At 43.4% G+C, this 26,492-nt stretch overlaps 1 protein-coding gene across 3 annotated transcripts in view; it reads right to left on the reverse strand.

The window, feature by feature from the left end:
- Positions 1-641: 641 nt before the first annotated feature.
- The window catches only part of LOC124047993 (SKI family transcriptional corepressor 2-like), a 43,204-nt gene continuing 17,353 nt past the window's right edge, over positions 642-26,492 (reverse strand). For all 3 annotated transcript variants that reach the window (XM_046368356.1, XM_046368358.1, XM_046368357.1), the window contains exons 6-8: positions 21,364-21,431; positions 12,814-12,873; positions 642-1,293 (exon numbers count right to left, since the gene is read on the reverse strand). In XM_046368356.1, the coding sequence (XP_046224312.1) occupies positions 12,817-12,873; positions 21,364-21,431 (125 nt within the window). In that variant the 3' untranslated portion in view covers positions 642-1,293; positions 12,814-12,816. The remainder of the gene's footprint in view (positions 1,294-12,813; positions 12,874-21,363; positions 21,432-26,492) is intronic.

Here is a 26,492-nt window from a genome sequence, read left to right on the forward strand (position 1 = left end):
CCCTTACCCTAACCCTAGCCTAACCCTAACCCTTACCCAACCCTAACCGAACTCTAAACTAACCCTAACCCTACCCTAACCTAACCCTAACCTAACCTTACCCTAACACTAACCCAACCCTAACTCGACCCTAACCCAAACCTAACCTTACCCTAACCCTTACCCAACCCTAAACCTACCCTAACCTAACCCTAACCTAACCTTACCCTAACCTAACCTAACCTAACCCTAACCCAACCCCAACTCGACCCTAACCCAACCCTAACCTTACCCTAACCCTTACCCAACCCTAAACCTACCCTAACCTAACCCTAACCCTTACCCAACCCTAAACCTACCCTAACCTAACCCTAACCTAACCTTACCCTAACATAACCTAACCCTAACCCTAACCCAACCCCAACTCGACCCTAACCCAACCCTAACCTTACCCTAACCCTTACCCAACCCTAAACCTACCCTAACCTAACCCTAACCCTTACCCAACCCTAAACCTACCCTAACCTAACCCTAACCTAACCTTACCCTAACATAACCTAACCCTAACCCTAACCCAACCCCAACTCGACCCTAACCCAACCCTAACACCAAAGTAGTAATTAGGAATCCACAGTACTTTGTTTAATTCTTGTATAGACTTTTTATTTATCCACATAAATAGTATAGAAACAACAATGACATATTTAAATACATGAACAGTTTGTAATAATAACATTATAGATTTTGTATTCATGACAATTGATCCATGATATGTGCTTAACTAGGAGAATCTACTGTTCTCTGTTGATGTACTTCACATCCTTCTTTAACACGTTCAACAGGATCATATTCATGTAATCAGTCATTTAATTAGATCAGATAAACAAACACATATAGATACATTGTGATGAAAAGAGTTCAATCATTGTATTGGGACACCAACAAAGATCTGAGTCCTTCATAGCTGATTGGTTCTGTGTGTATCCTGGGACGGCAGGTGGAATATATACAGGTGGACAGGCTGTCTGCGGTAGTAATTCACTGCAGTAGTATTTAATATTGTTCTAGGTTTGGACCTGGCGTCAGAGTAGTAGACAAAGTCTTTATTTGTTTCCTCCGTGGTCCATGTCAGAGACTGTCAAGGATTGGTTGGGGGACGAGGTCACATGTTGTATTGTCAAACATCTTCACGTCCTTTTTTTTGTCCTTTTTCATAGTTGTCTGTTTGAGTTGGTTTCACTCCACCTCCATTTCACTCCTAAGGTTCATAGGACCTCAGGTTCTTGTCCAGATGGTTCAGGACTTCCAAGTTCCCTGGTGAGTCAAAGGTATGACATCATGACTATCATATTATACCATGTGTATTATGTTTACTATATTATATTACCTACAGTGGGGTGGAAAATGATTGACGTGGTCAGGTGAGGTATTGAAAGGTATTGAAAACAGAGGTGTCAATCATTTTGACCCCTACATTTTGGGAGAAAAAAATATTACTTTTTATAGAAATTATATTTTTCTGAGCAATTGTATTAATACAGTATATAATCAAATATAATATAATAAAAGTATAATAAATACAATACACGTTTTTGAGCATAAAATATAGTTTAGAATTTGAATTCAAATAAAATGTTATTGGTCAGTATACACATATTTAGCAGATGTTATTGCGGGTGTAGAGAAATGCTTGTGTTTCTAGCTCCAACAGTGCAGTAGTATCTAACTAAATGCGTGTGTTTCTAGCTCCAACAGTGCAGTAGTATCTAACTAAATCCTTGTGTTTCTAGCTCCAACAGTGCAGTAGTATCTAACTAAATGCTTGTGTTCCTAGCTCCAACAATGCAGTAGTATCTAACTAAATGCTTGTGTTCCTAGCTCCAACAATGCAGTAGTATCTAACTAAATGATTGTGTTCCTAGCTCCAACAATGCAGTAGTATCTAACTAAATGCTTGTGTTCCTAGCTCCAACAATGCAGTAGTATCTAACTAAATGCTTGTGTTCCTAGCTCCAACAATGCAGTAGTATCTAACTAAATGCTTGTGTTCCTAGCTCCAACAGTGCAGTAGTATCTAACTAAATGCTTGTGTTTCTAGCTCCAACAATGCAGTAGTATCTAACTAAATGCTTGTGTTCCTAGCTCCAACAGTGCAGTAGTATCTAACTAAATGCTTGTGTTCCTAGCTCCAACAATGCAGTAGTATCTAACTAAATGATTGTGTTCCTAGCTCCAACAATGCAGTAGTATCTAACTAAATGCTTGTGTTCCTAGCTCCAACAATGCAGTAGTATCTAACTAAATGCTTGTGTTCCTAGCTTCAACAATGCAGTAGTATCTAACTAAATGCTTGTGTTCCTAGCTCCAACAATACAGTAGTATCTAACTAAATGCTTGTGTTCCTAGCTCCAACAGTGCAGTAGTATCTAACTAAATGCTGGTGTTCCTAGCTCCAACAATGCAGTAGTATCTAACTAAATGCTTGTGTTCCTAGCTCCAACAATGCAGTAGTATCTAACTAAATGCTTGTGTTCCTAGCTCCAACAATGCAGTAGTATCTAACTAAATGCTTGTGTTTCTAGCTCCAACAATGCAGTAGTATCTAACTAAATGCTTGTGTTTCTAGCTCCAACAGTGCAGTAGTATCTCGCAACCCACAATTCACAACAACACAATACACACAAATCTAAAAGTAAAAACATTGAATTATGTGTTTATATTAGATTGAGCAATGTCAAAGTGGCATTGACTAAAATACAGTACAATATAATAGAGTATATACATATGAGATGAGTAAAGCAGGATGTAAACATTATTTAAACATTATTCAATTAACTAGTGTTCCTTTAAAGTGGCCAGTGATTCCAAGTCTGTATACAGGGCAGTAGCCTCTAAGGTAAAAGGTTGCAAATTATTTATATTACACAGTCATTTGTACTAATCTTTATCAAGGGTGTTAATCTTTTCAGACCCCAGTGTGTCCAGTGCATTCAGAAACTATTCACACCTGTCACGCCTTGGTCATTGTATCTTGTGTTTTTGTTATATGTTTGGGTAGGCCAGGGTGTGACATGGGTTTATATGTTGTATTTCGTATTGGGGTTTGTAGTATTGGGAGTGTGTATTATTAAGGGTGTGTCTAGTTAGGCTTGGCTGCCTGAGGCGATTCCTAATTGGAGGCAGCTGATTCTCGTTGTCTCGGATTGGGAACCGTATTTAGGTAGCCTGAGTGCGAGTTGTATTTCGTGGGTGATTGTACCTGTCTCTGTGTTAGTCACCAGATAGGCTGTAATTAGTTTCACTCGTTTGTTGTTTTTGTATTTTCAGTTATTTCATGTACCGCATTATCTTCATTAAAAGTCATGAGTAACCTACACGCTGCATTTCGGTCTGACTCTCTTCTAACAACAGACGGAACTTCGTTACAACACCCTTTGACTTCTTCCACATTGTGTTGTGTTACAGCATGAATTTAAAATGCAATTGAATTTAAAATTGATTTTGTTTTTGTCCCTGGCCTACGGATAATACCCCAAAATAGCAAACTTTGAGTTATGTTTTTCAACATTTTTACAAATGAATTAAACATTAAAAGCCGAAATGTTTTTTGTTATGGCCTAAATAAGTTCAGGAGTAAAATAACACGTTGCATGGACTCTGTGGGCAATAATAGTGTTTAACATGATTTCCTGAATGACTACCACATCTCTGTACCCCACATATACATCTGTCAGGCCCCTCAGTTGAGCAGTGCATTTCAAACACAGATTCAAACACAAAGACCAGGGAGGATTTCAAAGCCACGCATAGAAGGCTAGATGTGGTAGAGGAGTAAAAAAAAATCTGATGTCGAATATCCCTTTGAGCATGTTGAAGTTATTAATTACACTTTAGATGGTGTATCAATACACCCAGTCACTACAAAGACACAGGTGTCATTTCTAACTCAGTTGCTGGAGAGGAAGGAAACATCTCAGGGATTTCACCATGAGGCCAATGGTGACTTTAAAACAGTTACAGAGTTTAATGGCGGTGATAATAGAAAACTGAGGATGGATCAACAACATTGTAGTTACTCCACAATACTAACCTACATGACAGAGTGAAAAGAAGGAAGCCTGTACAGAATAAAAAATATTCCAGAACATGAATCCTGTTTGCAACAAGGCACTAAAATAATACTGCAAAAAACATGTGGCAAAGCAATTCACGTTCTGTCCTGAATACAAAGTGTTATGTTTGGGGCAAATCACATCCATGAGTACCAGTCTCCATATTTTCATGCATAGTGGTGGCTGCATACTCTTATGGGTATGCTTGTCATTTGCAAGGACTAGGGAGTTTTTCAGGATAAAAAAGACATGGAATGGAGATAAGCACAAGCAATATCCTAAAGGAAAACCTGGTTCTGTCTGCTTTCCACCAGACACTGGGAGACAAGTTTACCTTTCAGCAGGACAGTGAGGTCCTTCTGTAGCTCAGTTGGTAGAGCATGGCGCTTGTAACGCCAGGGTAGTGGGTTCGATCCCCGGGACCACCCATACGTAGAATGTATGCACACATGACTGTAAGTCGCTTTGGATAAAAGCGTCTGCTAAATGGCATATATTATTATTATTATATATATTATTATTATTATAATCTAAAATACAAGGCCAAATCTGCACTGGAGTTTCTTCCCAAGAAGACAGTGTTTCTGAGGGGCCGAGATACAGTTTTGACTTGAATCTGCTTGGAAACCTATGGCAAGACCTGAAAATGGTTGTCTAGCAATGAGCAACAACCAATTTGACAGAGTTTGAAGAATGTTTAAAAAAATTAAAAATGGGCAAATGTTGCACAATCCAGATGTGCAAATCTCTTAGAGACTTACCCAGAAAGACTCACAGCTCTTAGAGACTTACCCAGAAAGACTCACAGCTCTTAGAGACTTACCCAGAAAGACTCACAGCTCTTAGAGACTTACCCAGAAAGACTCACATCTCTTAGAGACTTACCCAGAAAGACTCACAGCTCTTAGAGACTTACCCAGAAAGACTCACAGCTCTTAGAGACTTACCCAGAAAGACTCACAGCTCTTAGAGACTTACCCAGAAAGACGCACAGCTCTTAGAGACTTACCCAGAAAGACTCACAGCTCTTAGAGACTTACCCAGAAAGACTCACAGCTCGTAGAGACTTACCCAGAAAGACTCACATCTCTTAGGGACTTACCCAGAAAGACTCACAGCTCTTAGAGACTTACCCAGAAAGACCCACAGCTCTTAGAGACTTACCCAGAAAGACTCACAGTTCTTAGAGACTTCCCAGAAAGACCCACAGCTCTTAGAGACTTACCCAGAAAGACTCACATCTCTTAGAGACTTACCAAGAAAGACTCAAATCTCTTAGAGACTTACCCAGAAAGACTCACAGCTCTTAGAGACTTACCCAGAAAGACTCACAGTTCTTAGAGACTCACCCAGAAAGACTCACAGCTCTTAGAGACTTACCCAGAAAGACTCACAGCTCTTAGAGACTTACCCAGAAAGACTCACAGCTCTTAGAGACTTACCCAGAAAGACTCACAGCTCTTAGAGACTTACCCAGAAAGACTCACAGCTCTTAGATACTTACCCAGAAAGACTCACATCTCTTAGAGACTTACCCAGAAAGACTCACAGCTCTTAGAGACTTACCCAGAAAGACTCACAGCTCTTAGAGACTTACCCAGAAAGACCCACAGCTCATAGAGACTTACCCAGAAAGACTCACAGTTCTTAGAGACTTACCCAGAAAGACTCACAGCTCTTAGAGACTTACCCAGAAAGACTCACAGTTCTTAGAGACTTACCCAGAAAGACCCACAGCTCTTAGAGACTTACCCAGAAAGACTCACAGTTCTTAGAGACTTACCCAGAAAAACTCACAGTTCTTAGAGACTTACCCAGAAAAACTCACAGTTCTTAGAGACTTACCCAGAAAGACCCACAGCTCTTAGAGACTTACCCAGAAAGACCCACAGCTCTTAGAGACTTACCCAGAAAGACTCACAGCTCTTAGAGACTTACCCAGAAAGACTCACAGCTCTTAGAGACTTACCCAGAAAGACTCACAGCTCTTAGAGATTTACACAGAAAGACTCACAGCTCTTAGAGACTTACCCAGAAAGACTCACAGCTCTTAGAGACTTACCCAGAAAGACTCACAGCTCTTAGAGACTTACCCAGAAAGACTCACAGCTCTTAGAGACTTACCCAGAAAGACTCAAATCTCTTAGAGACTTACCCAGAAAGACTCACAGCTCTTAGAGACTTACCCAGAAAGACTCACAGCTCTTAGAGACTGACCCAGAAAGACTCACAGCTCTTAGAGACTTACCCAGAAAGACTCACAGCTCTTAGAGACTTACCCAGAAAGACTCACAGCTCTTAGAGACTGACCCAGAAAGACTCACAGCTCTTAGAGACTTACCCAGAAAGACTCACAGCTCTTAGAGACTTACCCAGAAAGACTCACAGCTCTTAGAGACTTACCCAGAAAGACTCACAGCTCTTAGAGACTTACCCAGAAAGACTCACAGCTCTTAGAGACTTACCCAGAAAGACTCACAGCTCTTAGAGACTTACCCAGAAAGACTCACAGTTCTTAGAGACTTACCCAGAAAGACTCACACTTGTAATTGCTGCCACAATTATTGTAACATGTATTGGCTCAATACTAAAACAGACAACTATGAAAAAGGACAAAAAAAAGGACGTGAAGATGTTTGACAATACAACATGTCACCTCATCCCTCAACCCCCGTGCTTCATGTATTGGCTATCTAATCAACATATATTAGTCTTTAATTTTTCATAAATTATTTACAAATGTTAGCATATTTCTTCCACTTTGACATTAGAGTATTTTGTGTAGATTGTTGACAAAAAAAGAACAATTAAAACCATTATAGCACAATAAAATGTGGAAAAAGTCAAGGGGTGTGAATACTTTTTGAACGCACCGGTTCGTCTCAATCCACCGCATCCACCTACGTCATGTCATGTTGCACTTCCTCATCCACCTACGTCATGTCATGTTGCACTTCCTCATCCACCTACGTCATGTCATGTTGCACTTCCTCATCCACCTACGTCATGTCTTGTTGCACTTCCGCATCCACCTACATCATGTCATGCTGCACTTCCTCATCCACCTACATCATGTCATGCTGCACTTCCTCATCCACCTACATCATGTAATGCTGCACTTCCTCATCCACCTACATCATGTCATGTTGCACTTCCTCATCCACCTACATCATGTCATGCTGCACTTCCTCATCCACCTACGTCATGTCATGCTGCACTTCCTCATCCACCTACATCATGTCATGCTGCACTCCCTCATCCACCTACATCATGTCATGCTGCACTTCCGCATCCACCTATGTCATTTCATGTTGCACTTCCGCATCCACCTACATCATGTCATGCTGCACTTCCTCATCCACCTACGTCATGTCATGTTGCACTTCCGCATCCACCTACATCATGTCATGCTGCACTTCCTCATCCACCTACGTCATGTCATGTTGCACTTCCTCATCCACCTACATCATGTCATGCTGCACTTCCTCATCCACCTACATCATGTCATGCTGCACTTCCTCATCCACCTACGTCATGTCATGTTGCACTTCGTCATCCACCTACGTCATGTCATGCTGCACTTCCTCATCCACCTACATCATGTCATGTTGCACTTCCTCATCCACCTACGTCATGTCATGCTGCACTTCCTCATCCACCTACATCATGTCATGCTGCACTTCCTCATCCACCTACATCATGTCATGCTGCACTTCCTCATCCACCTACATCATGTCATGCTGCACTTCCTCATCCACCTACATCATGTCATGCTGCACTTCCTCATCCACCTACGTCATGTCATGTTGCACTTCCTCATCCACCTACATCATGCCATGCTGCACTTCCTCATCCACCTACATCATGTCATGTTGCACTTCCTCATCCACCTACGTCATGTCATGCTGCACTTCCTCATCCACCTACATCATGTCATGTTGCACTTCCTCATCCACCTACGTCATGTCATGCTGCACTTCCTCATCCACCTACGTCATGTCATGCTGCACTTCCTCATCCACCTACGTCATGTCATGTTGCACTTCTTCATCCACCTACGTCATGTCATGCTGCACTTCCTCATCCACCTACGTCATGTCATGTTGCACTTCCTCATCCACCTACGTCATGTCATGTTGCACTTCCTCATCCACCTATGTCATGTCATGCTGCACTTCCGCATCCACCTACGTCATGTCATGTTGCACTTCCGCATCTGCTGTGAAAGGTGGCAGAACTACAGCCGTAAATCGCTGTCGCTAGACCCGTCTGAAGATAACCAGTAACGGTTTAAAAAATGAATGGAAGTATGAAGGTAGTTTTGTGCCTACCCAAAAACGCATTAAGTATGTGTTAAAATAAATAAATGTATATATACAGTTGAAGTCTGAAGTTTACATACACCTTAGCCAAGTACATTTAAACTCAGTTTTTCACAATTCCTGACATTTAATCCAAGTAATGATTCCCTGTTTTAGGCCCCTGAACAGGCAGTTAACCCCACTTTTCCTAGGACTTCATTGCAAATAAGAATTTGTTCTTAACTGACTTGACTAGTTAAATAAAGGTAAAATTAAAAATTAAAAAAATAGAAAAGTTAGGATCACCACTTTATTTTAAGAATGTGAAATGTCAGAATAGTAGTAGAGACAATTATTTATTTCAGCTTTTATTCCTTTCATCACATTCCCAGTGGGTCAGAAGTTTACATACACTCAATTGGTACTTGTTAGCATTGCCTTTAAATAGTTGAACTTGGGTCAGACATTTCGGGTAGCCTTCCACAGGCTTCCCACAATAAGTTGGGTGAATTTTGGCCAATTCCTCCTGACAGAGCTGGTGTAATGAAGTCAGATTTGTAGGCCTCCTTGCTCACACATGCTTTTTCAGTTCTGCTCACACATTTTCCATAGGATTGAGGTCAGGGCTTTGTGATGGCCACTCCAATACCTTGACTTTGTTGTCCTTAAGCCATTTTGCCACAACGTATGCTTGGGGTCATTGTCCATTTGGAAGACCCATTTGTGACCAATCTTTAACTTCCTGACTGATGTCTTGAGATGTTACTTTAATATTTCTACATAATTGTCCTTTTCTCATGATGCCATCTATTTTGTGCACCAGCCCCTCCTCCAGCAAAGCACCCCCACAACATGATGCTGCCACCCCCCTCTTCGGCTTGCAAGCCGCCCCCTTTTTCCTCCAAACATAACAATGGTCATTATCGCCAAACAGTTCTATTTTTGTTTCATCAGACCAGAGGTAATTTCTCCAAAAAGTACAATATTTGTCTCTATATGCAGTTGCAAACTGTAGTCTGGCTTTTTTAATGGCAGTTTTGGAGCAGTGGCTTATTCCTTGCTGAGCCGCATTTCATGTCGATATAGGACTTGTTTTTACTGTGGATATAGATACTTTTGTACCTGTTTTTTTCCAGCATCTTCACAAGGTCCTTTGCTGTTGTTCTTTTGGATTGATTTGCACTTTTCACACCAAGGTATGTTCATCTCTAGGAGAAAATGGGGTCTCCTTCCCTACCGGTATGACGGCTTCGTGGTGCCATGGTGTTTATACTAGCGTACTATTGTTTGTACAGATGAACGTGGTACCTTCAGGCATTTGGAAATTGTTCCCAAGGATGAACCAGGCTTGTGGAGGTCTATAATGGCTTCTTCCTTGCTGAGAGGACTTTCAGGTTACGTCGATATAGGACTCGTTTTACTTTTGTGCCTGTTTCCTCCAGCATCTTCACAGGGTCTTTGCTGTTGTTCTGGGAATGATTTGCACTTTTCACACCAAAGTACCTTCATCTCTAGGAGACAGAACGTGTCTCCTTCCTGAGCGGTATGACTACATTTTTCTTTCTGAAGTCTTGGCTGTTTCTTTTGATTTTCCCATGATGTCAAGGAAAGAGGCAATAAGTTTGAAGGTAGGCCTTGAAATACATCCACAGGTACACCTCTAATTAACTCAAATGGTTTCAATCAGCCTATCAGAAGCCTCTAAAGCCATGACATCATTTTCTGGAATTTTCCAAGCTGTTTAAAGGCACAGTCAACTTAGTGTATGTAAACTTCTGACCCACTGGACTTGTGATACTGTGAATTATAAGTGAAATAATCTGTCTGTAAACAATTGTTGGAAAAATAACTTGTGTCATGCACAAAGTAGATGTCCGGACCGACTTGCCAAAACTATAGTTTGTTAACAAGAAGTTTGTGGAGTGGTTGAAAAATGAGTTTTAATGACTCCAACCTAAGTGTATGTAAACATCCGACTTTAACTGTATACATATATAGCTGAGTTTTTTTTTAGATATCCTATATTTAGGACTGTCACGCCTTGGTCATTGTATTTTGTGTTTTTGTTATATGTTTGGGTAGGCCAGGGTGTGACATGGGTTTATATGTTGTGTTTCGTATTGGGGTTTGTATTATTTGGGATCGCGGCTGATTAGGGGTGTTGTTAGGCTTGGCTGCCTGAGGCGATTCTCAATTAGAGTCAGGTGCTTATCGTTGTCTCTGATTGGGAACCGTATTTAGGCAGCCTGAGTTTCGCTTTGTATTTCGTGGGTGATTGTACCTGTCTCTGTGTTGTAGTCACCAGATAGGCTGTAATTAGTTTCACGTTCCGTTCTGTTGTTTTTGTATTTAGTTTCAGTTGTTTCATGTACCGCATTTTTTCATTCATTAAAGTCATGAGTAACCAACATGCTGCATTTCGGTCCGACTCTCTTCTTTCAACAGACGAACGCTGTTACAGAATCACCCACCATTCACGGACCGAGCAGTGTGTGAACTGGCAGGAGCGTAAGGAGGACGTTATGGACGGTAGAGGCATGGATTATACGATGTGGGAAGAAATCGACAGGTGGGCGGCCGACCCAGAGAGAGTGCTCAAGAGCTCCAGTGCGCCTGCACGGTCCGGTCTATCCAGAGCCACCTCCACACACCAGTCCTCCGGTAGCAGCTCCCCGCACCAGGCTTCCTGTGCGTGTCCTCGATCCAGTACCACCAGTTCCAGAACTACGCACCAGGCCTCCAGTGCGCCTCGCGCTTTTCTCCTCTCCTGCGCTGTCGGAGTCTCCCGCCTGTTTAGCGCAGCCAGAGCTTTTCTCCTCTCCTGCGCTGCCGGAGTCTCCCGTCTGCCCAGCGCCGCCAGTGCTCCCAGTCTGCCCAGCACCGCCAGTGCTCCCAGTCTGCCCAGCGCCGCCAGTGCTCCCATTCTGCCCAGCGCCGCCAGTGCTCCCAGTCTGCCCAGCGCCGCCAGTGCTCCCAGTCTGCCCAGCGCCGCCAGTGCCGCCAGTTAGCCCAGCGCCGCCAGACAACCAGTCTCTTCCAGATCTGCCAGACAACCAGTCTCTTCCAGATCTGCCAGACAACCAGTCTCTTCCAGATCTGCCAGACAACCAGTCTCTTCCAGATCTGCTTGTCAACCTGAATCTTCCAGTTCCGCCAGCCAGCCAGGATTTACCGGAGCCTACTACCTGCCTGAGCTTCCTCTCAGTACTGGGCTTCCTCTCAGTACTGGGCTTCCTCTCAGTACTGGGCTTCCTCTCAGTACTGGGCTTCCCCTCAGTCCCAGGCTGCCCCTCAGTCCCGGGCTGCCCCTCAGTCCCAGGCTGCCCCTCAGTCCCGAGCTGCCCCTCTATCCTGAGATGCCCCTCTGTCCTGAGATGCCCCTCTGTCCTGAGATGCCCCTCTGTCCTGAGATGCCCATCTGTCCCGAGCTGCCCCTCTGTCCCGAGCTGCCCCTCTGTCCCGAGCTGCCCCTCTGTCACGAGCTGCTCCTCAGTTATGTGGGGATCTGGGTGAGGACTATTAGGCCATGGTCGGCGGAGAGAGTGGATTATCCCAGGACGCGAAGGGGAGGAACAAGGACATTAATGGAGTGGGGTCCACGTCCCGAGCAAGAACCGCCACCATGGACAGACGCCCACCCGGACCCTCCCTATGCTCTTGAGGTGCGTCCGTGAGTCCGCACCTTAGGGGGGGGATTCTGTCACGCCTTGGTCATTGTATTTTGTGCTTTTGTTATATGTTTGGGTAGGCCAGGGTGTGACATGGGTTTATATGTTGTGTTTCGTATTGGGGTTTGTATTATTTGGGATCGCGGCTGATTAGGGGTGTTGTTAGGCTTGGCTGCCTGAGGCGATTCTCAATTAGAGTCAGGTGCTTATCGTTGTCTCTGATTGGGAACCGTATTTAGGCAGCCTGAGTTTCGCTTTGTATTTCGTGGGTGATTGTACCTGTCTCTGTGTTGTATTCACCAGATAGGCTGTAATTAGTTTCACGTTCCGTTCTGTTGTTTTTGTATTTAGTTTCAGTTATTTCATGTATCGCGTTTTTTCATTCATTAAAGTCATGAGTAACCAACACGCTGCATTTCGGTCCGACTCTCTTCTTTCAACAGACGAACGCCGTTACAAGGACAGACACTTCAAAACCTTGTTCATTATGATTTATGTTTTAACTGTGTTATTCTATGCTATTCTCTGGGCTAATTTGTAAAGGCCAAATTCAATACTTATTTTAAATCATTTGTATATATATTATTTTATTCTTAGGGGTCCTAAAATTGTAGATCAAAAATTATCCTTAGTATGACCATCTTAAAACAAGTCCACGTCAGCTTAGAACCCCTCCCCCCTATTTTAAACTCCCCCACAACAACATCATTTCCTTCACAAAACACTGAATGTTCTAAAACCATCAGTACTTACAATTTAGCTCTTTTTATTAAGATGTGATGTGATCTTTTCTTTCCGGATGATGTTTGGCATCTGAAGAACAAGGTAGAAAAATAACATTAGTCCAGTGTACTTACAGTGTAGATATACCTTGTTATGCAGTCATTGACATTTATTTAGCACATTTGATTTGCAAACAAATATAAATTGATTGTTCTGCACCTCCCTTCACTCTAGGGTTAGATACTCATAACACAACCTCATACTTAAGGGTGTTCAGATCTATCATTACAGACTGTAAACTATAGACAGAACCATCAGCTCCTCCTCTGTATCAGATACATCATTACAGACTAAACACGAACACAGCCATATATAACTGGAGAACACAGCTATATATAACTGGAGAACACAGCTATATGTAACTGGAGAACACAGTGATATATAACTGGAGAACACAGTGATATATAACTGGAGTACAGGATATATATAACTGGAGAAATGGATATATATAACTGGAGAACACAGTGATATATAACTGGAGAACACAGTGATATATAACTGGAGTACAGGATATATATAACTGGAGAAATGGATATATATAACTGGAGAACACAGTGATATATAACTGGAGAACACAGTGATATATAACTGGAGTACAGGATATATATAACTGGAGAAATGGATATATATAACTGGAGAACACAGCTATATATAACTGGAGAACACAGCTATATATAACTGGAGAACACAGCTATATCTAACTGGAGAACACAGCTATATATAACTGGAGAACACAGCTATATATGACTGGAGAACACAGCTATATATAACTGGAGAACACAGCTATATATAACTGGAGAACACAGCTATATATAACTGGAGAACACAGCTATATATAACTGGAGAACACAGCTATATATAACTGGAGAACACAGCTATATATAACTGGAGAAAACAGTGATATATAACTAGAGAACACAGCTATATATAACTGGAGAACACAGTGATATATAATTGGAGAACACAGTGATATATAACTGGAGAACACAGCTATATATAACTGGAGAACATAGCTATATATAACTGGAGAAAACAGTGATATATAACTGAAGTACAGGATATATATAACTGGACAAATTGATATATATAACTGGAGAACACAGCTATATATAACTGGAGAACACAGCTATATATAACTGGAGAACACAGCTATATATAACTGGAGAACACAGCTATATATGACTAGAGACCACAGCTATATATAACTGGAGAACACAGCTATATATAACTGGAGAACACAGCTATATATAACTGGAGAACACAGCTATATATAACTGGAGAACACAGCTATATATTACTGGAGAACACAGCTATATATTACTGGAGAACACAGCTATATATAACTGGAGAACACAGCTATATATAACTGGGGAACACAGCTATATATAACTGGAGAACACAGCTATATATAACTGGAGAACACAGCTATATATAACTGGAGAACACAGCTATATATAACTGGAGAACACAGCTATATGTAACTGGAGAACACAGCTATATATAACTGGAGAACACAGCTATATATAACTGGAGAACACAGCTATATATAACTGGAGAACACAGCTATATGTAACTGGAGAACAGGATATAAATAGCTATATACAGTACCAGTCAAAAGTTTGGACACAGTCATTTTAGGGTTTTTCTTTATTTTTTATATTTTATTCGTTGTCGAAAGAAAAGTGAAGACATCAAAACTATGAAATAACACACCTGCAGGCTGTGTAAGGGCTATTTGACCAACACAGAGAGTGATGGAGTGCTGCATCAGATGACCTGGCCTCCACAATCACCCGACCTCAACCTAATCGAGATGGTTTGGGATGAATTGAACCATAAAGTGAAGGAAAAGCAGTGCTCAGAATACTCCTTCAAGACTGTTTGAAAATCATACCAGGTGAAGCTGGTTGAGAAAATGCCAAGAGTGTGCAAAGCTGTCATCAAGGCAAAGGGTGGCTACTTTGAAGAATCTAAAATATAAACAATTTTTTTGATTTGTTTAACACTTTTTTGGTTACTACATGATTCCATATGTGTTATTTCATAGTTTTAATGTCTTAACTATTATTCTACAATGTAGAAAATGGAAAAAATTAAGAAAAATCCTTAAATGAGTAGGTTTGTCCAAACATTTGACTGGTACTGTGTAACTGACAAGCAGATACAGAGTGTGACTGATGCCAATATTTTCAACTGTTCATCTCATTGACTACTGCTACAAATGAACTTCCTAGCTTTGAAAGGCATGTCAGATGCTTGTTTGATATATGTTTTAAATACAATGAAATACAGCATGGGACAATCAGAAAAGTATTAAACACTTCTTAGGGATAGGGTGCAGTATTTTCACATCCGGATGAAAAGCATGCCCAAAGTAAACTGCCTGCGACTCAGGCCCAGAACCTAGGATATGCATATAAGTGGTAGATTTGGATAGAAAACACTAAAGTTTCTACAACTGTTAAAATAATGTCTGTGAGTATAACAGAACTCATTTGACAGGCGAAACCCAGAGGACAAACCATCCACCGAAAAAATAATTGAGGTCATAGTATTTCCCAATGGCTTTCTATGGGAAGCCCTGATTAATAGGAACGTGCTTGCAGTTCCTATGGCTTCCACTAGATGTCAACAGTCTTTAGAAATTGTTCAATGTTTTTCTTTTGAGAAATGAAGAAGTATGGCTGTTCTTTGTAAGTGTCACTCCATGTGGACTCTCCTGTTGGGTGATTGTGAACTGGAACGCGCTTCACATGGTTTTTATCCTGTATTGGAAACAGTTTATATAATTATCCCGTCTTAATTTTGATCAATTATTTACATTTTAGGATACCTGAGGTTGGATTAGGAACGTTGATACCTGAGGTTGGATTAGGAACGTTGATACCTGAGGTTGGATTAGAAACGTTGATACCTGAGGTTGGATTAAGAACGTTGATACCTGAGGTTGGATTAGGAATGTTGATACCTGAGGTTGGATTAGAAACGTTGATACCTGAGGTTGGATTAGAAACGTTGATACCTGAGGTTGGATTAGGAACGTTGAAACCTGAGGTTGGATTAGGAACGTTGATACCTGAGGTTGGATTAGGAATGTTGATACCTGAGGTTGGATTAGGAACGTTGTTACCTGAGGTTGGATTAGGAACGTTGTTACCTGAGGTTGGATTAGAAACATTGATACCTGAGGTTGGATTAAGAACGTTGATACCTGTGGTTGGATTAGGAATGTTGATACCTGAGGTTGGATTAGAAACGTTGATACCTGAGGTTGGATTAGAAACGTTGATACCTGAGGTTGGATTAGGAACGTTGATACCCGAGGTTGGATTAGAAACGTTGATACCTGAGGTTGGATTAGAAACGTTGATACCTGAGGTTGGATTAGGAACGTTGATACCTGAGGTTGGATTAGGAACGTTGTTACCTGAGGTTGGATTAGAAACGTTGATATCTGAGGTTGGATTAGGAACGTTGATACCTGAGGTTGGATTAGAAACGTTGATACCTGAGGTTGGATTAGGAACGTTGATACCTGAGGTTGGATTAGGAACGTTGATACCTGAGGTTGGATTAGGAACGTTGATACCTGAGGTTGGATTAGAAACGTTGATACCTGAGGTTGGATTAGGAACGTTGTTACCTGAGGTTGGATTAGGAACGTTGATACCTGAGGTTGGATTAGGAACGTTCATACCTGAGGTTGGATTAGAAACGTTGATACCTGAGGTTGGATTAGAAACGTTGATACCTGAGGTTGGATTAGGAACGTTGTTACCTGAGGTTGGATTAGGAACGTTGATACCTGAGGTTGGATGAGAAACGTTGATACCTGAGGTTGGATTAGGAACGTTGATACCTGAGGTTGGATTAGAAACGTTGATACCTGAGGTTGGATGAGAAACGTTGATACCTGAGGTTAGGTTAGAAACGTTGATACCTGAGGTTGGATTAGAAACGTTGATACCTAAGGTTGGATGAGAAACGTTGATACCTGAGGTTAGATTAGAAACGTTGATACCTGAGGTTGGATTAGGAACGTTGATACCTGAGGTTGGATTAAGAACGTTGATACCTGAGGTTGGATTAGGAACGTTGATACCTGAGGTTGGATTAGAAACGTTGATACCTAAGGTTGGATGAGAAACGTTGATACCTGAGGTTAGATTAGAAACGTTGATACCTGAGGTTGGATTAGGAACGTTGATACCTGAGGTTGGATTAAGAACGTTGATACCTGAGGTTGGATTAGGAACGTTGATACCTGAAGTGGATTAGAAACGTTGATACCTGAGGTTGGATTAGAAACATTGATACCTGAGGTTGGATTAGGAACGTTGATACCTGAGGTTGGATTAGAAACGTTGATACCTGAGGTTGGATTAGGAACGTTGATACCTGAGGTTGGATTAGAAACGTTGATACCTGAGGTTGGATTCGAAACGTTGATACCTGAGGTTGGATTAGGAACGTTGGTACCTGAGGTTGGATTAGGAACGTTGGTACCTGAGGTTGGATTAGGAACGTTGTTACCTGAGGTTGGATTAGGAACGTTGATACCTGAGGTTGGATTAGGAACGTTGATACCTGAGGTTGGATTAGAAACGTTGATACCTGAGGTTGGATTCGAAACGTTGATACCTGAGGTTGGATTAGGAACGTTGATACCTGAGGTTGGATTAGGAACGTTGTTACCTGAGGTTGGATTAGGAACGTTGATACCTGAGGTTGGATTAGGAACGTTGATACTTGAGGTTGGATTAGGAACGTTGAAACCTGAGGTTGGATTAGGAACGTTGTTTGAAATGTTTGGACAAAGTTTACAGGTAATTTATTAGATAATTTGTAGTTATGTTGGGCGAGTTGGAACCGGTGCATTTCTGAATCAAACGCGCCAAATAAATTGACATTTTGGGAATATAAAGAAGGACTTTATCGAACAAAACGACCATTCATTGTGTCACTGAGACATAGGGGATTGCAAAAAGAAGATCTTCAAAGGTAAGGGATATATTATATCATTATTTCTGACTTTTGTGTCGCCATCTGCCTGGTTGAAAATGATTTTCATGTGTTTGTATGCGGGGCGCTGTCCTCAGATAATCGCATGGTTTGCTTTCGTCGTAAAGCCTTTTTGAAATCTGCCATCTTGGATTAACAAGATGTTAGACTTTATTGTGATGTATTAGATTTATATTTTCTTGAATCTTGAATTGATATTTCTGTAGTTTGAATTTGGCGCTCTGCAATTTCACTGGATGTTGTCAAATCAATCCCGCTAAACAGGTTCACCAATAACAGGTTAATCACAATAAAATTAATCAGAACAGGATTAATCAGAATAGGATTAATCAGAATAGGATTAATCAGAATAGGCTGAGGGTCAGACAGTGTAACAGTGTAGTTGGGGTTAGGGTCAGACAGTGTAGTAGGGGTTAGGGTCAGACAGTGTAACAGTGTAGTAGGGGTTAGGGTCAGACAGTGTAGTAGGGGTTAGGGTCAGACAGTGTAGTTGGGGTTAGGGTCAGACAGTGTAGTAGGGGTTAGGGTCAGACAGTGTAGTAGGGGTTAGGGTCAGACAGTGTAGTTGGGGTTAGGGTCAGACAGTGTAGTAGGGGTTAGGGTCAGACAGTGTAGTTGGGGTTAGGGTCAGACAGTGTTGTAGGGGTTAGGGTCAGACAGTGTAGTTGGGGTTAGGGTCAGACAGTGTTGTAGGGGTTAGAGTCAGACACTGTAGTAGGGGTTAGGGTCAGATAGTGTAGTAGGACTTAGGGTCAGACAGTGTATTAGGGGTTAGGGTCAGACAGTGTAACAGTGTAGTAGGGGTTAGGGTCAGACAGTGTAGTCGGGGTTAGGGTCAGGCAGTGTAGTAGGGGTTAGGGTCAGACAGTGTAGTAGGGGTTAGGGTCAGACAGTGTAGTAGGGGTTAGGGTCAGACAGTATAGTTGGGGTTATGGTCAGACAGTGTAACAGTGTAGTAGATTTTATGGTCAGACAGTGTAGTTGGGGTTAGGGTCAGACAGTGCAGTAGGGGTTAGGGTCAGACAGTGTAGTAGGGGTTATGGTCAGACAGTGTAACAGTGTAGTGGGGGTAAGGGTCAGACAGTGTAGTAGGGTTTAGGGTCAGACAGTGTAGTAGGGGTTAGGGTCAGACAGTGTAGTTGGGGTTAGGGTCAGACAGTGTAGTAGGGTTTAGGGTCAGACAGTGTAGTAGGGTTTAGGGTCAGACAGTGTAATAGTGTAGTAGGGTTTAGGGTCAGACAGTGTAGTAGGGGTTAGGGTCAGACAGTGTATTAGGGGTTAGGGTCAGACAGTGTAGTAGGGGTTAGGGTCAGACAGTGTAGTCGGGGTTAGGGTCAGGCAGTGTAGTTGGGGTTAGGGTCAGACAGTGTAGTAGGGGTTAGGGTCAGGCAGTTTAGTAGGGGTTAGGGTCAGACAGTGTAGTTGGGATATGGTCAGACAGTGTAACAGTGTAGTAGGGGTTAGGGTCAGACAGTGTAGTAGGGGTTAGGGTCAGACAGTGTAGTTGGGATATGGTCAGACAGTGTAACAGTGTAGTAGGGGTTAGGGTCAGACAGTGTAACAGTGTAGTAGAGGTTAGGGTCAGACAGTGTAGTTGGGGTTAGGGTCAGACAGTGTAGTAGGGGTTAGGGTCAGACAGTGTAACAGTGTAGTAGGGGTTAGGGTCAGACAGTGTTGTAGGGGTTAGAGTCAGACACTGTAGTAGGGGTTAGGGTCAGATAGTGTAGTAGGACCTAGGGTCAGACAGTGTAGTAGGGGTTAGGGTCAGACAGTGTAGTAGGGGTTAGGGTCAGACAGTGTAGTTGGGGTTAGGGTCAGACAGTGTAGTAGGGGTTAGGGTCAGAGAGTGTAGTAGGGGTTAGGGTCAGACAGTGTAGTAGGGGTTGGGTCAAACAGTGTAGTAGAGGTTAGGGTCAGACAGTGTAACAGTGTAGTAGGGGTTAGGGTCAGACAGTGTAGTTGGGGTTAGGGTCAGACAGTGTTGTAGGGGTTATGGTCAGACAGTGTAGTTGGGGTTAGGGTCAGACAGTGTTGTAGGGGTTAGAGTCAGACACTGTAGTAGGGGTTAGGGTCAGATAGTGTAGTAGGACTTAGGGTCAGACAGTGTAGTTGGGGTTAGGGTCAGACAGTGTAACAGTGTAGTAGGGGTTAGGGTCAGACAGTGTAGTCGGGGTTAGGGTCAGACAGTGTAGTTGGGGTTATGGTCAGACAGTGTAGTAGGGGTTAGGGTCAGACAGTGTAGTAGGGGTTAGGGTCAGACAGTATAACAGTGTAGTAGATTTTATGGTCAGACAGTGTAGTTGGGGTTAGGGTCAGACAGTGTAGTTGGGGTTAGGGTCAGACAGTGCAGTAGGGGTTAGGGTCAGACAGTGTAGTAGGGGTTATGGTCAGACAGTGTAGTAGGGGTTAGGGTCAGACAGTGTAGTAGGGTTTAGGGTCAGACAGTGTAGTAGGGGTTATGGTCAGACAGTGTAGTAGGGGTTAGGGTCAGACAGTGTAGTAGGGGTTAGGGTCAGACAGTATAGTAGGGGTTAGGGTCAGACAGTGTAGTAGGGGTTAGGGTCAGACAGTATAGTTGGGGTTATGGTCAGACAGTATAACAGTGTAGTAGATGTTATGGTCAGACAGTGTAGTTGGGGTTAGGGTCAGACAGTGTAGTTGGGGTTAGGGTCAGACAGTGCAGTAGGGGTTATGGTCAGACAGTGTAACAGTGTAATGGGGGTTAGGGTCAGACAGTGTAGTAGGGTTTAGGGTCAGACAGTGTAGTTGGGGTTAGGGTCAGACAGTGTAGTAGGGGTTAGGGTCAGACAGTGTAGTAGGGGTTAGGGTCAGACAGTGTAGTAGGGGTTAGGGTCAGACAGTGTAGTAGGGGTTAGGGTCAGGCAGTGTAGTAGGGGTTAGGGTCAAACAGTGTAGTTGGGATATGGTCAGACAGTGTAATAGTGTAGTAGGGGTTAGGGTCAGACAGTGTAACAGTGTAGTAGAGGTTAGGGTCAGACAGTGTAGTTGGGGTTAGGGTCAGACAGTGTAGTAGGGGTTAGGGTCAGACAGTGTAGTAGAGGTTAGGGTCAGACAGTGTAGTAGAGGTTAGGGTCAGACAGTGTAGTAGGGGTTAGGGTCAGACAGTATAGTTGGGGTTATGGTCAGACGGTTTAACAGTGTAGTAGAGGTTAGGGTCAGACAGTGTAGTAGGGGTTAGGGTCAGACAGTGTAGTTGGGGTTAGGGTCAGACAGTGTAACAGTGTAGTAGGGGTTAGGTTCAGACAGTGTAGTTGGGGTTAGGGTCAAACATTGTAACAGTGTAGTAGGGGTAAGGGTCAGACAGTGTAGTATGGGTTAGGGTCAGACAGTGTAGTAGGCGTTAGGGTCAGACAGTGTAGTAGGCGTTAGGGTCAGACAGTGTAGTTGGGGTTATGGTCAGACAGTGTAACAGTGTAGTAGGGGTAAGGGTCAGACAGTGTAGAATAAATGTTACGGTATAGTAGTAGGTGATCTGACCATCTGTAGCTGCTGCACCATCTCCTCTCTGTATGATAGTTCTCGCTTCATCTGGTCCTGGAAATGATCTGGGATGGATAAAAATAGATTCAGTTCACAATTACACTCCCAGATAATGAGGAAATGATTTGGGATTTATGGAATAAGGTTAGGGTGTTAAGGGTAACAGTCAGGGTGTGAGGGGTTAGGGTGTGAGGGGTTAGGGTATGAGGGGTTAGGGTGTGAGGGGGTAGGGTATGAGGGGTTAGGGTATGAGGGGTTAGGGTGTGAGGGGTTAGGGTATGAGGGGTTAAGGTATGAGGGGTTAGGTTTAGGGTATGAGGGGTTGGGGTATGAGGGGTTAAGGTTAAGGTATGATGGGTTAGGGTTAGGGTATGAAGGGTTAGAATTAGGGTATGAGAGGCCAGGGTATGAGGGGTTAAGGTATGAAGGGTTAGGTTTAGGGTCAGGGTATGAGGGGTTAGAATTAGGGTATGAAAAGTCAGGGTATGAATGGTTAGGGTATGAAGGGTTAGAGTTAGGTTATTAGGGGTTAGAATTAGTGTAAGAGAAGTCAGGGTATGAAGGCTTAGGGTATGAAAGGTTAGGGTTAAGGTATGAGGGGTTAGGGTTAGGGTATGAGGGTTTAGGGTTAAGGTAGGAAGGGTTAGGTTTAGGGTATTAGGGATTAGGGTATGAGGGGTTAGGGCATGAGGGGTTAAGGTATGAGGGGTTAGGGTATGAAGGGTTAGGTTTAGGGTATGAGGGATTGGGGTTAATGTATGAAGGGTTAGGTTTAAGGTATCAGGGGTTCGGGTTAAGGTATGAGGGGTTAGGGTTAGGGTATGAGGGGTTAGAATTAGGGTATGAGAGGTCAAGGTATGAGGGGTTAGGGTATGATGGGTTAGGGTATGAGGGGTTAGAGTTAGGGTGTGAGGGGTTAGGGTATGAGGGGTTAAGGTATGAGGGGTTAGGGTATGAAGGGTTAGGTTTAGGGTCAGGGTATTAGGGGTTAGAATTAGTGTAAGAGAAGTCAGGGTATGAAGGGTTAGGGTATGAAGGGTTAGGGTCAGGGTTAGGGTATTGGGGGTTAGAATTAGGGTTTGAGAAATCAGGGTATGATGGGTTAGGGTATGAAGGGTTAAGGTTAGGGTTAGGGTGTGACGGGTTAGAGAATGAGGGGATAAGGTATGAGGGGTTAGGGTTAGGGTATGACAGGATAGGGTTAAGGTATGAGGGGTTAGGGTTAGGTTATGAGGGGTCAGAATTAGGGTATGAGTGGTCAGGGTATGAGGGGTTAGGGTTAAGGTATGAAAGGTTAAGTTTAGGGTCAGGGTATGAGGGGTTAGAATTAGGGTATGAGAGGTCAGGGTATGAGGGGTTAGGCTTAGGGTATGAAAGGTTAGGGTTAAGGTATGAGGGGTTAGGGTTAAGGTATGAGGGTTTAGGGTTAGGGTATGAGTGGTTAGGGTTAAGGTATGAGGGGTTAGGGTTAAGGTATGAAGGGGTAGGGTTAGGGTATGAGTGGTTAGGGTTAAGGTATCAGGGGTTAGGGTTAGGGTATGAGGGGTTAGGGTATGAGGGGTTAGGGCATGAGGGGTTAAGGTATGAGGGGTTAGGGTATGAAGGGTTAGGTTTAGGGTATGAGGGGTTAGGGTTAATGTATGAGGGGTTAGGGTTAAGGTATCAGGGGTTCGGGTTAAGGTATGAGGGGTTAGGGTTAGGGTATGAGGGGTTAGAATTATGGTATGAGAGGTCAAGGTATGAGGGGTTAGGGTATGATGGGTTAGGGTATGAGGGGCTAGAGTTAGGGTGTGAGAGGTTAGGGTATGAGGGGTTAGGGTATGAGGGGTTAGGGTATGAAGGGTTAGGTTTAGGGTCAGGGTATGAGGGGTTAGAATTAGGGTATGAAAAGTCAGGGTATGAATGGTTAGGGTATGAAGGGTTAGAGTTAGGGTATTAGGGTTAGAATTAGTGTAAGAGAAGTCAGGGTATGAAGGGTTAGGGTATGAGGGGTTAGGGTTAGGGTGTGAGGGGTTAGGGTGTGAGGGGTTAGGGTATGAGGGGTTAGGTTATGAGGGGTTAGGGTATGAGGGGTTGGGGATTTGTGTATGAGGGTTTAGGGTATGAGGGGTTAGGATATAAAGGGTTAGAGTATGAAGGGTTAGGGTATGAAGGGTTAGGATATGAAGGGTTATGATATGAAGGGTTAGGGTATGAAAGGTTAGGATATGAAGGGTTAGGGTATGAGGGGTTGGGATATAAAGGGTTAGGGTATGAAGGGTTGGGTTATGAAGGGTTAGGATATGAGGGGTTGGGGTTAGGGTTTAGGGTATGAAGGGTTAGAATTAAGGTATGAGAGGTCAAGGTATGAGGGGTTAGGGTATGATGGGTTAGGGTATGAGGGGTTAGAGTTAGGGTGTGAGGGGTTAGGGTATGAGGGGTTAGGGTATGAGGGGTTAGGGTATGAAGGGTTAGGTTTAGAGTCAGGGTATGAGGGGTTAGGGTATGAAGGGTTAGGGTCAGGGTTAGGGTATTGGGGGTTAGAATTAGGGTACTAGAAATCAGGGTATGATGGGTTAGGGTATGAAGGGTTAAGGTTAGGGTTAGGGTGTGAGGGGTTAGAGAATGAGGGGATAATGTATGAGGGGTTAGGGTTAAGGTATGACAGGATAGGGTTAAGGTATGAGGGGTTAGGGTTAGGGTATGAGGGGTCAGAATTAGGGTATGAGAGGTCAGGGTATGAGGGGTTAGGCTTAGGGTATGAAAGGTTAGGGTTAAGGTATGAGGGGTTAGGGTTAAGGTATGAGGGGTTAGGGTTAGGGTATGAGAGGTTAGGGTTAAGGTAGGAAGGGTTAGGTTTAGGGTATGAGGGATTAGGGTATGAGAGGTTAGGGCATGAGGGGTTAAGGTGTGAGGGGTTAGGGTATGAAGGGTTAGGTTTAGGGTATGAGGGGTTAGGGTTAATGTATGAGGGGTTAGGGTTAAGGTATCAGGGGTTCGGGTTAAGGTATGAGGGGTTAGGGTTAGGGTATGAGGGGTTAGAATTAGGGTATGAGAGGTCAAGGTATGAGGGGTTAGGGTATGATGGGTTAGGGTATGAAGGGGTTCGGGTTAGGGTGTGAGGGGTTAGGGTATGAGGGGTTAGTGTTAGGGTGTGAGTGGTTAGGGTATGAGGGGTTAGGGTATGAGGGGTTAGGTTATGAGGGGTTAGGGTATGTGGGGATAGGGTTAGGGTATGAGGGGTTAGGGTATGAGGGGTTAGGGTATGAGGGGTTAGGGTTAGGGTATGAGGCGTTAGGGCATGAGGGGTTAGGATATAAAGGGTTCGAGTATGAAGGGTTAGGTTTAGGGTATGAAGGGTTAGGATATGAAGGGTTAGGATATGAAGGGTTAGGGTATGAGGGGTTGGGGTTTGGGTTAGGGTATGAAGGGTTAGAGTATGAAGGGTTAGGGTTAGGGTATGAAGGGTTAGGGTATGAAGGGTTGGGGTTAGGTTTAGGGTATGAATGGTTAGAGAATCGGTTAGGGTTAGGGTTAGGGTTAGGGTATGAAGGGTTAGAGTATGAAGGGTTAGGGTTAGGGTATGAAGGGTTATGATATGAAGGGTTAGGGTATGAAAGGTTAGGATATGAAGGGTTAGGGTATGAGGGGTTAGGGTATGAGGGGATATGGTATGAAGGGTTAGGGTTAGGGTATGAAGGGTTAGGGTATGAAGGGTTGGGGTTAGGTTTGTGGTATGAATGGTTAGAGTATGAAGGGTTAGGGTATGAGGGGTTAGGGTATGAGGGGATATGGTATGAAGGGTTAGAGTATGAAGGGTTAGGGTATGAAAGGTTAGGATATGAAGGGTTAGGGTATGAGGGGTTGGGATATGAAGGGTTAGGGTATGAAGGGTTAGAGTATGAAGGGTTAGGGTTAGGGTATGAAGGGTTATGGTATGAAGGGTTGGGTTAGGTTTAGGGTATGAATGGTTAGAGTATGAAGAGTTAGGGTATGAGGGGTTAGGGTATGAGGGAATATGGTATGAAGGGTTAGAGTATGAAGGGTTAGGGTATGAAGGGTTAGGATATGAAGGGTTAGGGTATGAGGGTTTGGGGTTAGGGTATGAAGGGTTAGAGTATGAAGGGTTAGGGTATGAGAGGTTAGGGTATGAGGGGTTAGGGTATGAGGGGTTGGGGATTTGTGTATGAGAGTTTAGGGTATGAGGGGTTAGGATATAAAGGGTTAGAGTATGAAGGGTTAGGGTATGAAGGGTTAGGATATGAAGGGTTATGATATGAAGGGTTAGGGTATGAAAGGTTAGGATATGAAGGGTTAGGGTATGAGGGGTTGGGATATAAAGGGTTAGTGTATGAAGGGTTAGAGTATGAAGGGTTAGGGTTAGGTTGTGAAGGGTTGGGTTATGAAGGGTTAGGATATGAGGGGTTGGGGTTAGGGTTAGGGTATGATGGGTTAGGTTATGAAGGGTTAGGTTATGAAGGGTTAGGATATGAAGGGTTAGGGTATGAGGGGTTAGGATATGAAGGGTTAGGGTATGAGAGGTTGGGGTTAGGGTATGAAGGGTTAGGTTATGAAGGGTTAGGATATGAAGGGTTAGGGTATGAGGGGTTGGGGTTTGGGTTAGGGTATGAAGGGTTAGAGTATGAAGTGTTAGGGTTAGGGTATGAAGGGTTAGGTTATGAAGGGTTAGGATATGAAGGGTTAGGGTTAGGGTATGAGGGATTAGGGTATGAGGGGTTAGGGTATGAAGAGTTAGAGTATGAAGGGTTAGGGTTAGGGTATGAGGGGTTAGGTTATGAAGGGTTAGGGTATGAGGGTTGGGGTTAGGGTATGAAGGGTTAGGGTTAGGGTATGAAGTGTTAGGTTAGGAAGGGTTATGATATGAAGGGTTAGGATATGAAGGGTTAGGGTATGAGGGGTTGGGGTTAGTGTATGAAGGGTTAGAGTATGAAGGGTTAGGATTAGGGTATGAGGGGTTAGGGGTTAGGGTATGAAGGGTTAGTGTATGAAGGGTTAGGATATGAAGGGTTAGGGTATGATTTCCCTCTAGTGGTGTGGGGGCTGTGCTTTGGCAAAGTGGGTGGGGTTATATCCTTCCTGTTTGGCCCTGTCCGGGGGTGTCCTCGGATGGGGCCACAGTGTCTCCT

This window comes from Oncorhynchus gorbuscha, linkage group LG11, assembly GCF_021184085.1.
Source record: "Oncorhynchus gorbuscha isolate QuinsamMale2020 ecotype Even-year linkage group LG11, OgorEven_v1.0, whole genome shotgun sequence".
NCBI lineage: Eukaryota > Metazoa > Chordata > Actinopteri > Salmoniformes > Salmonidae > Oncorhynchus > Oncorhynchus gorbuscha.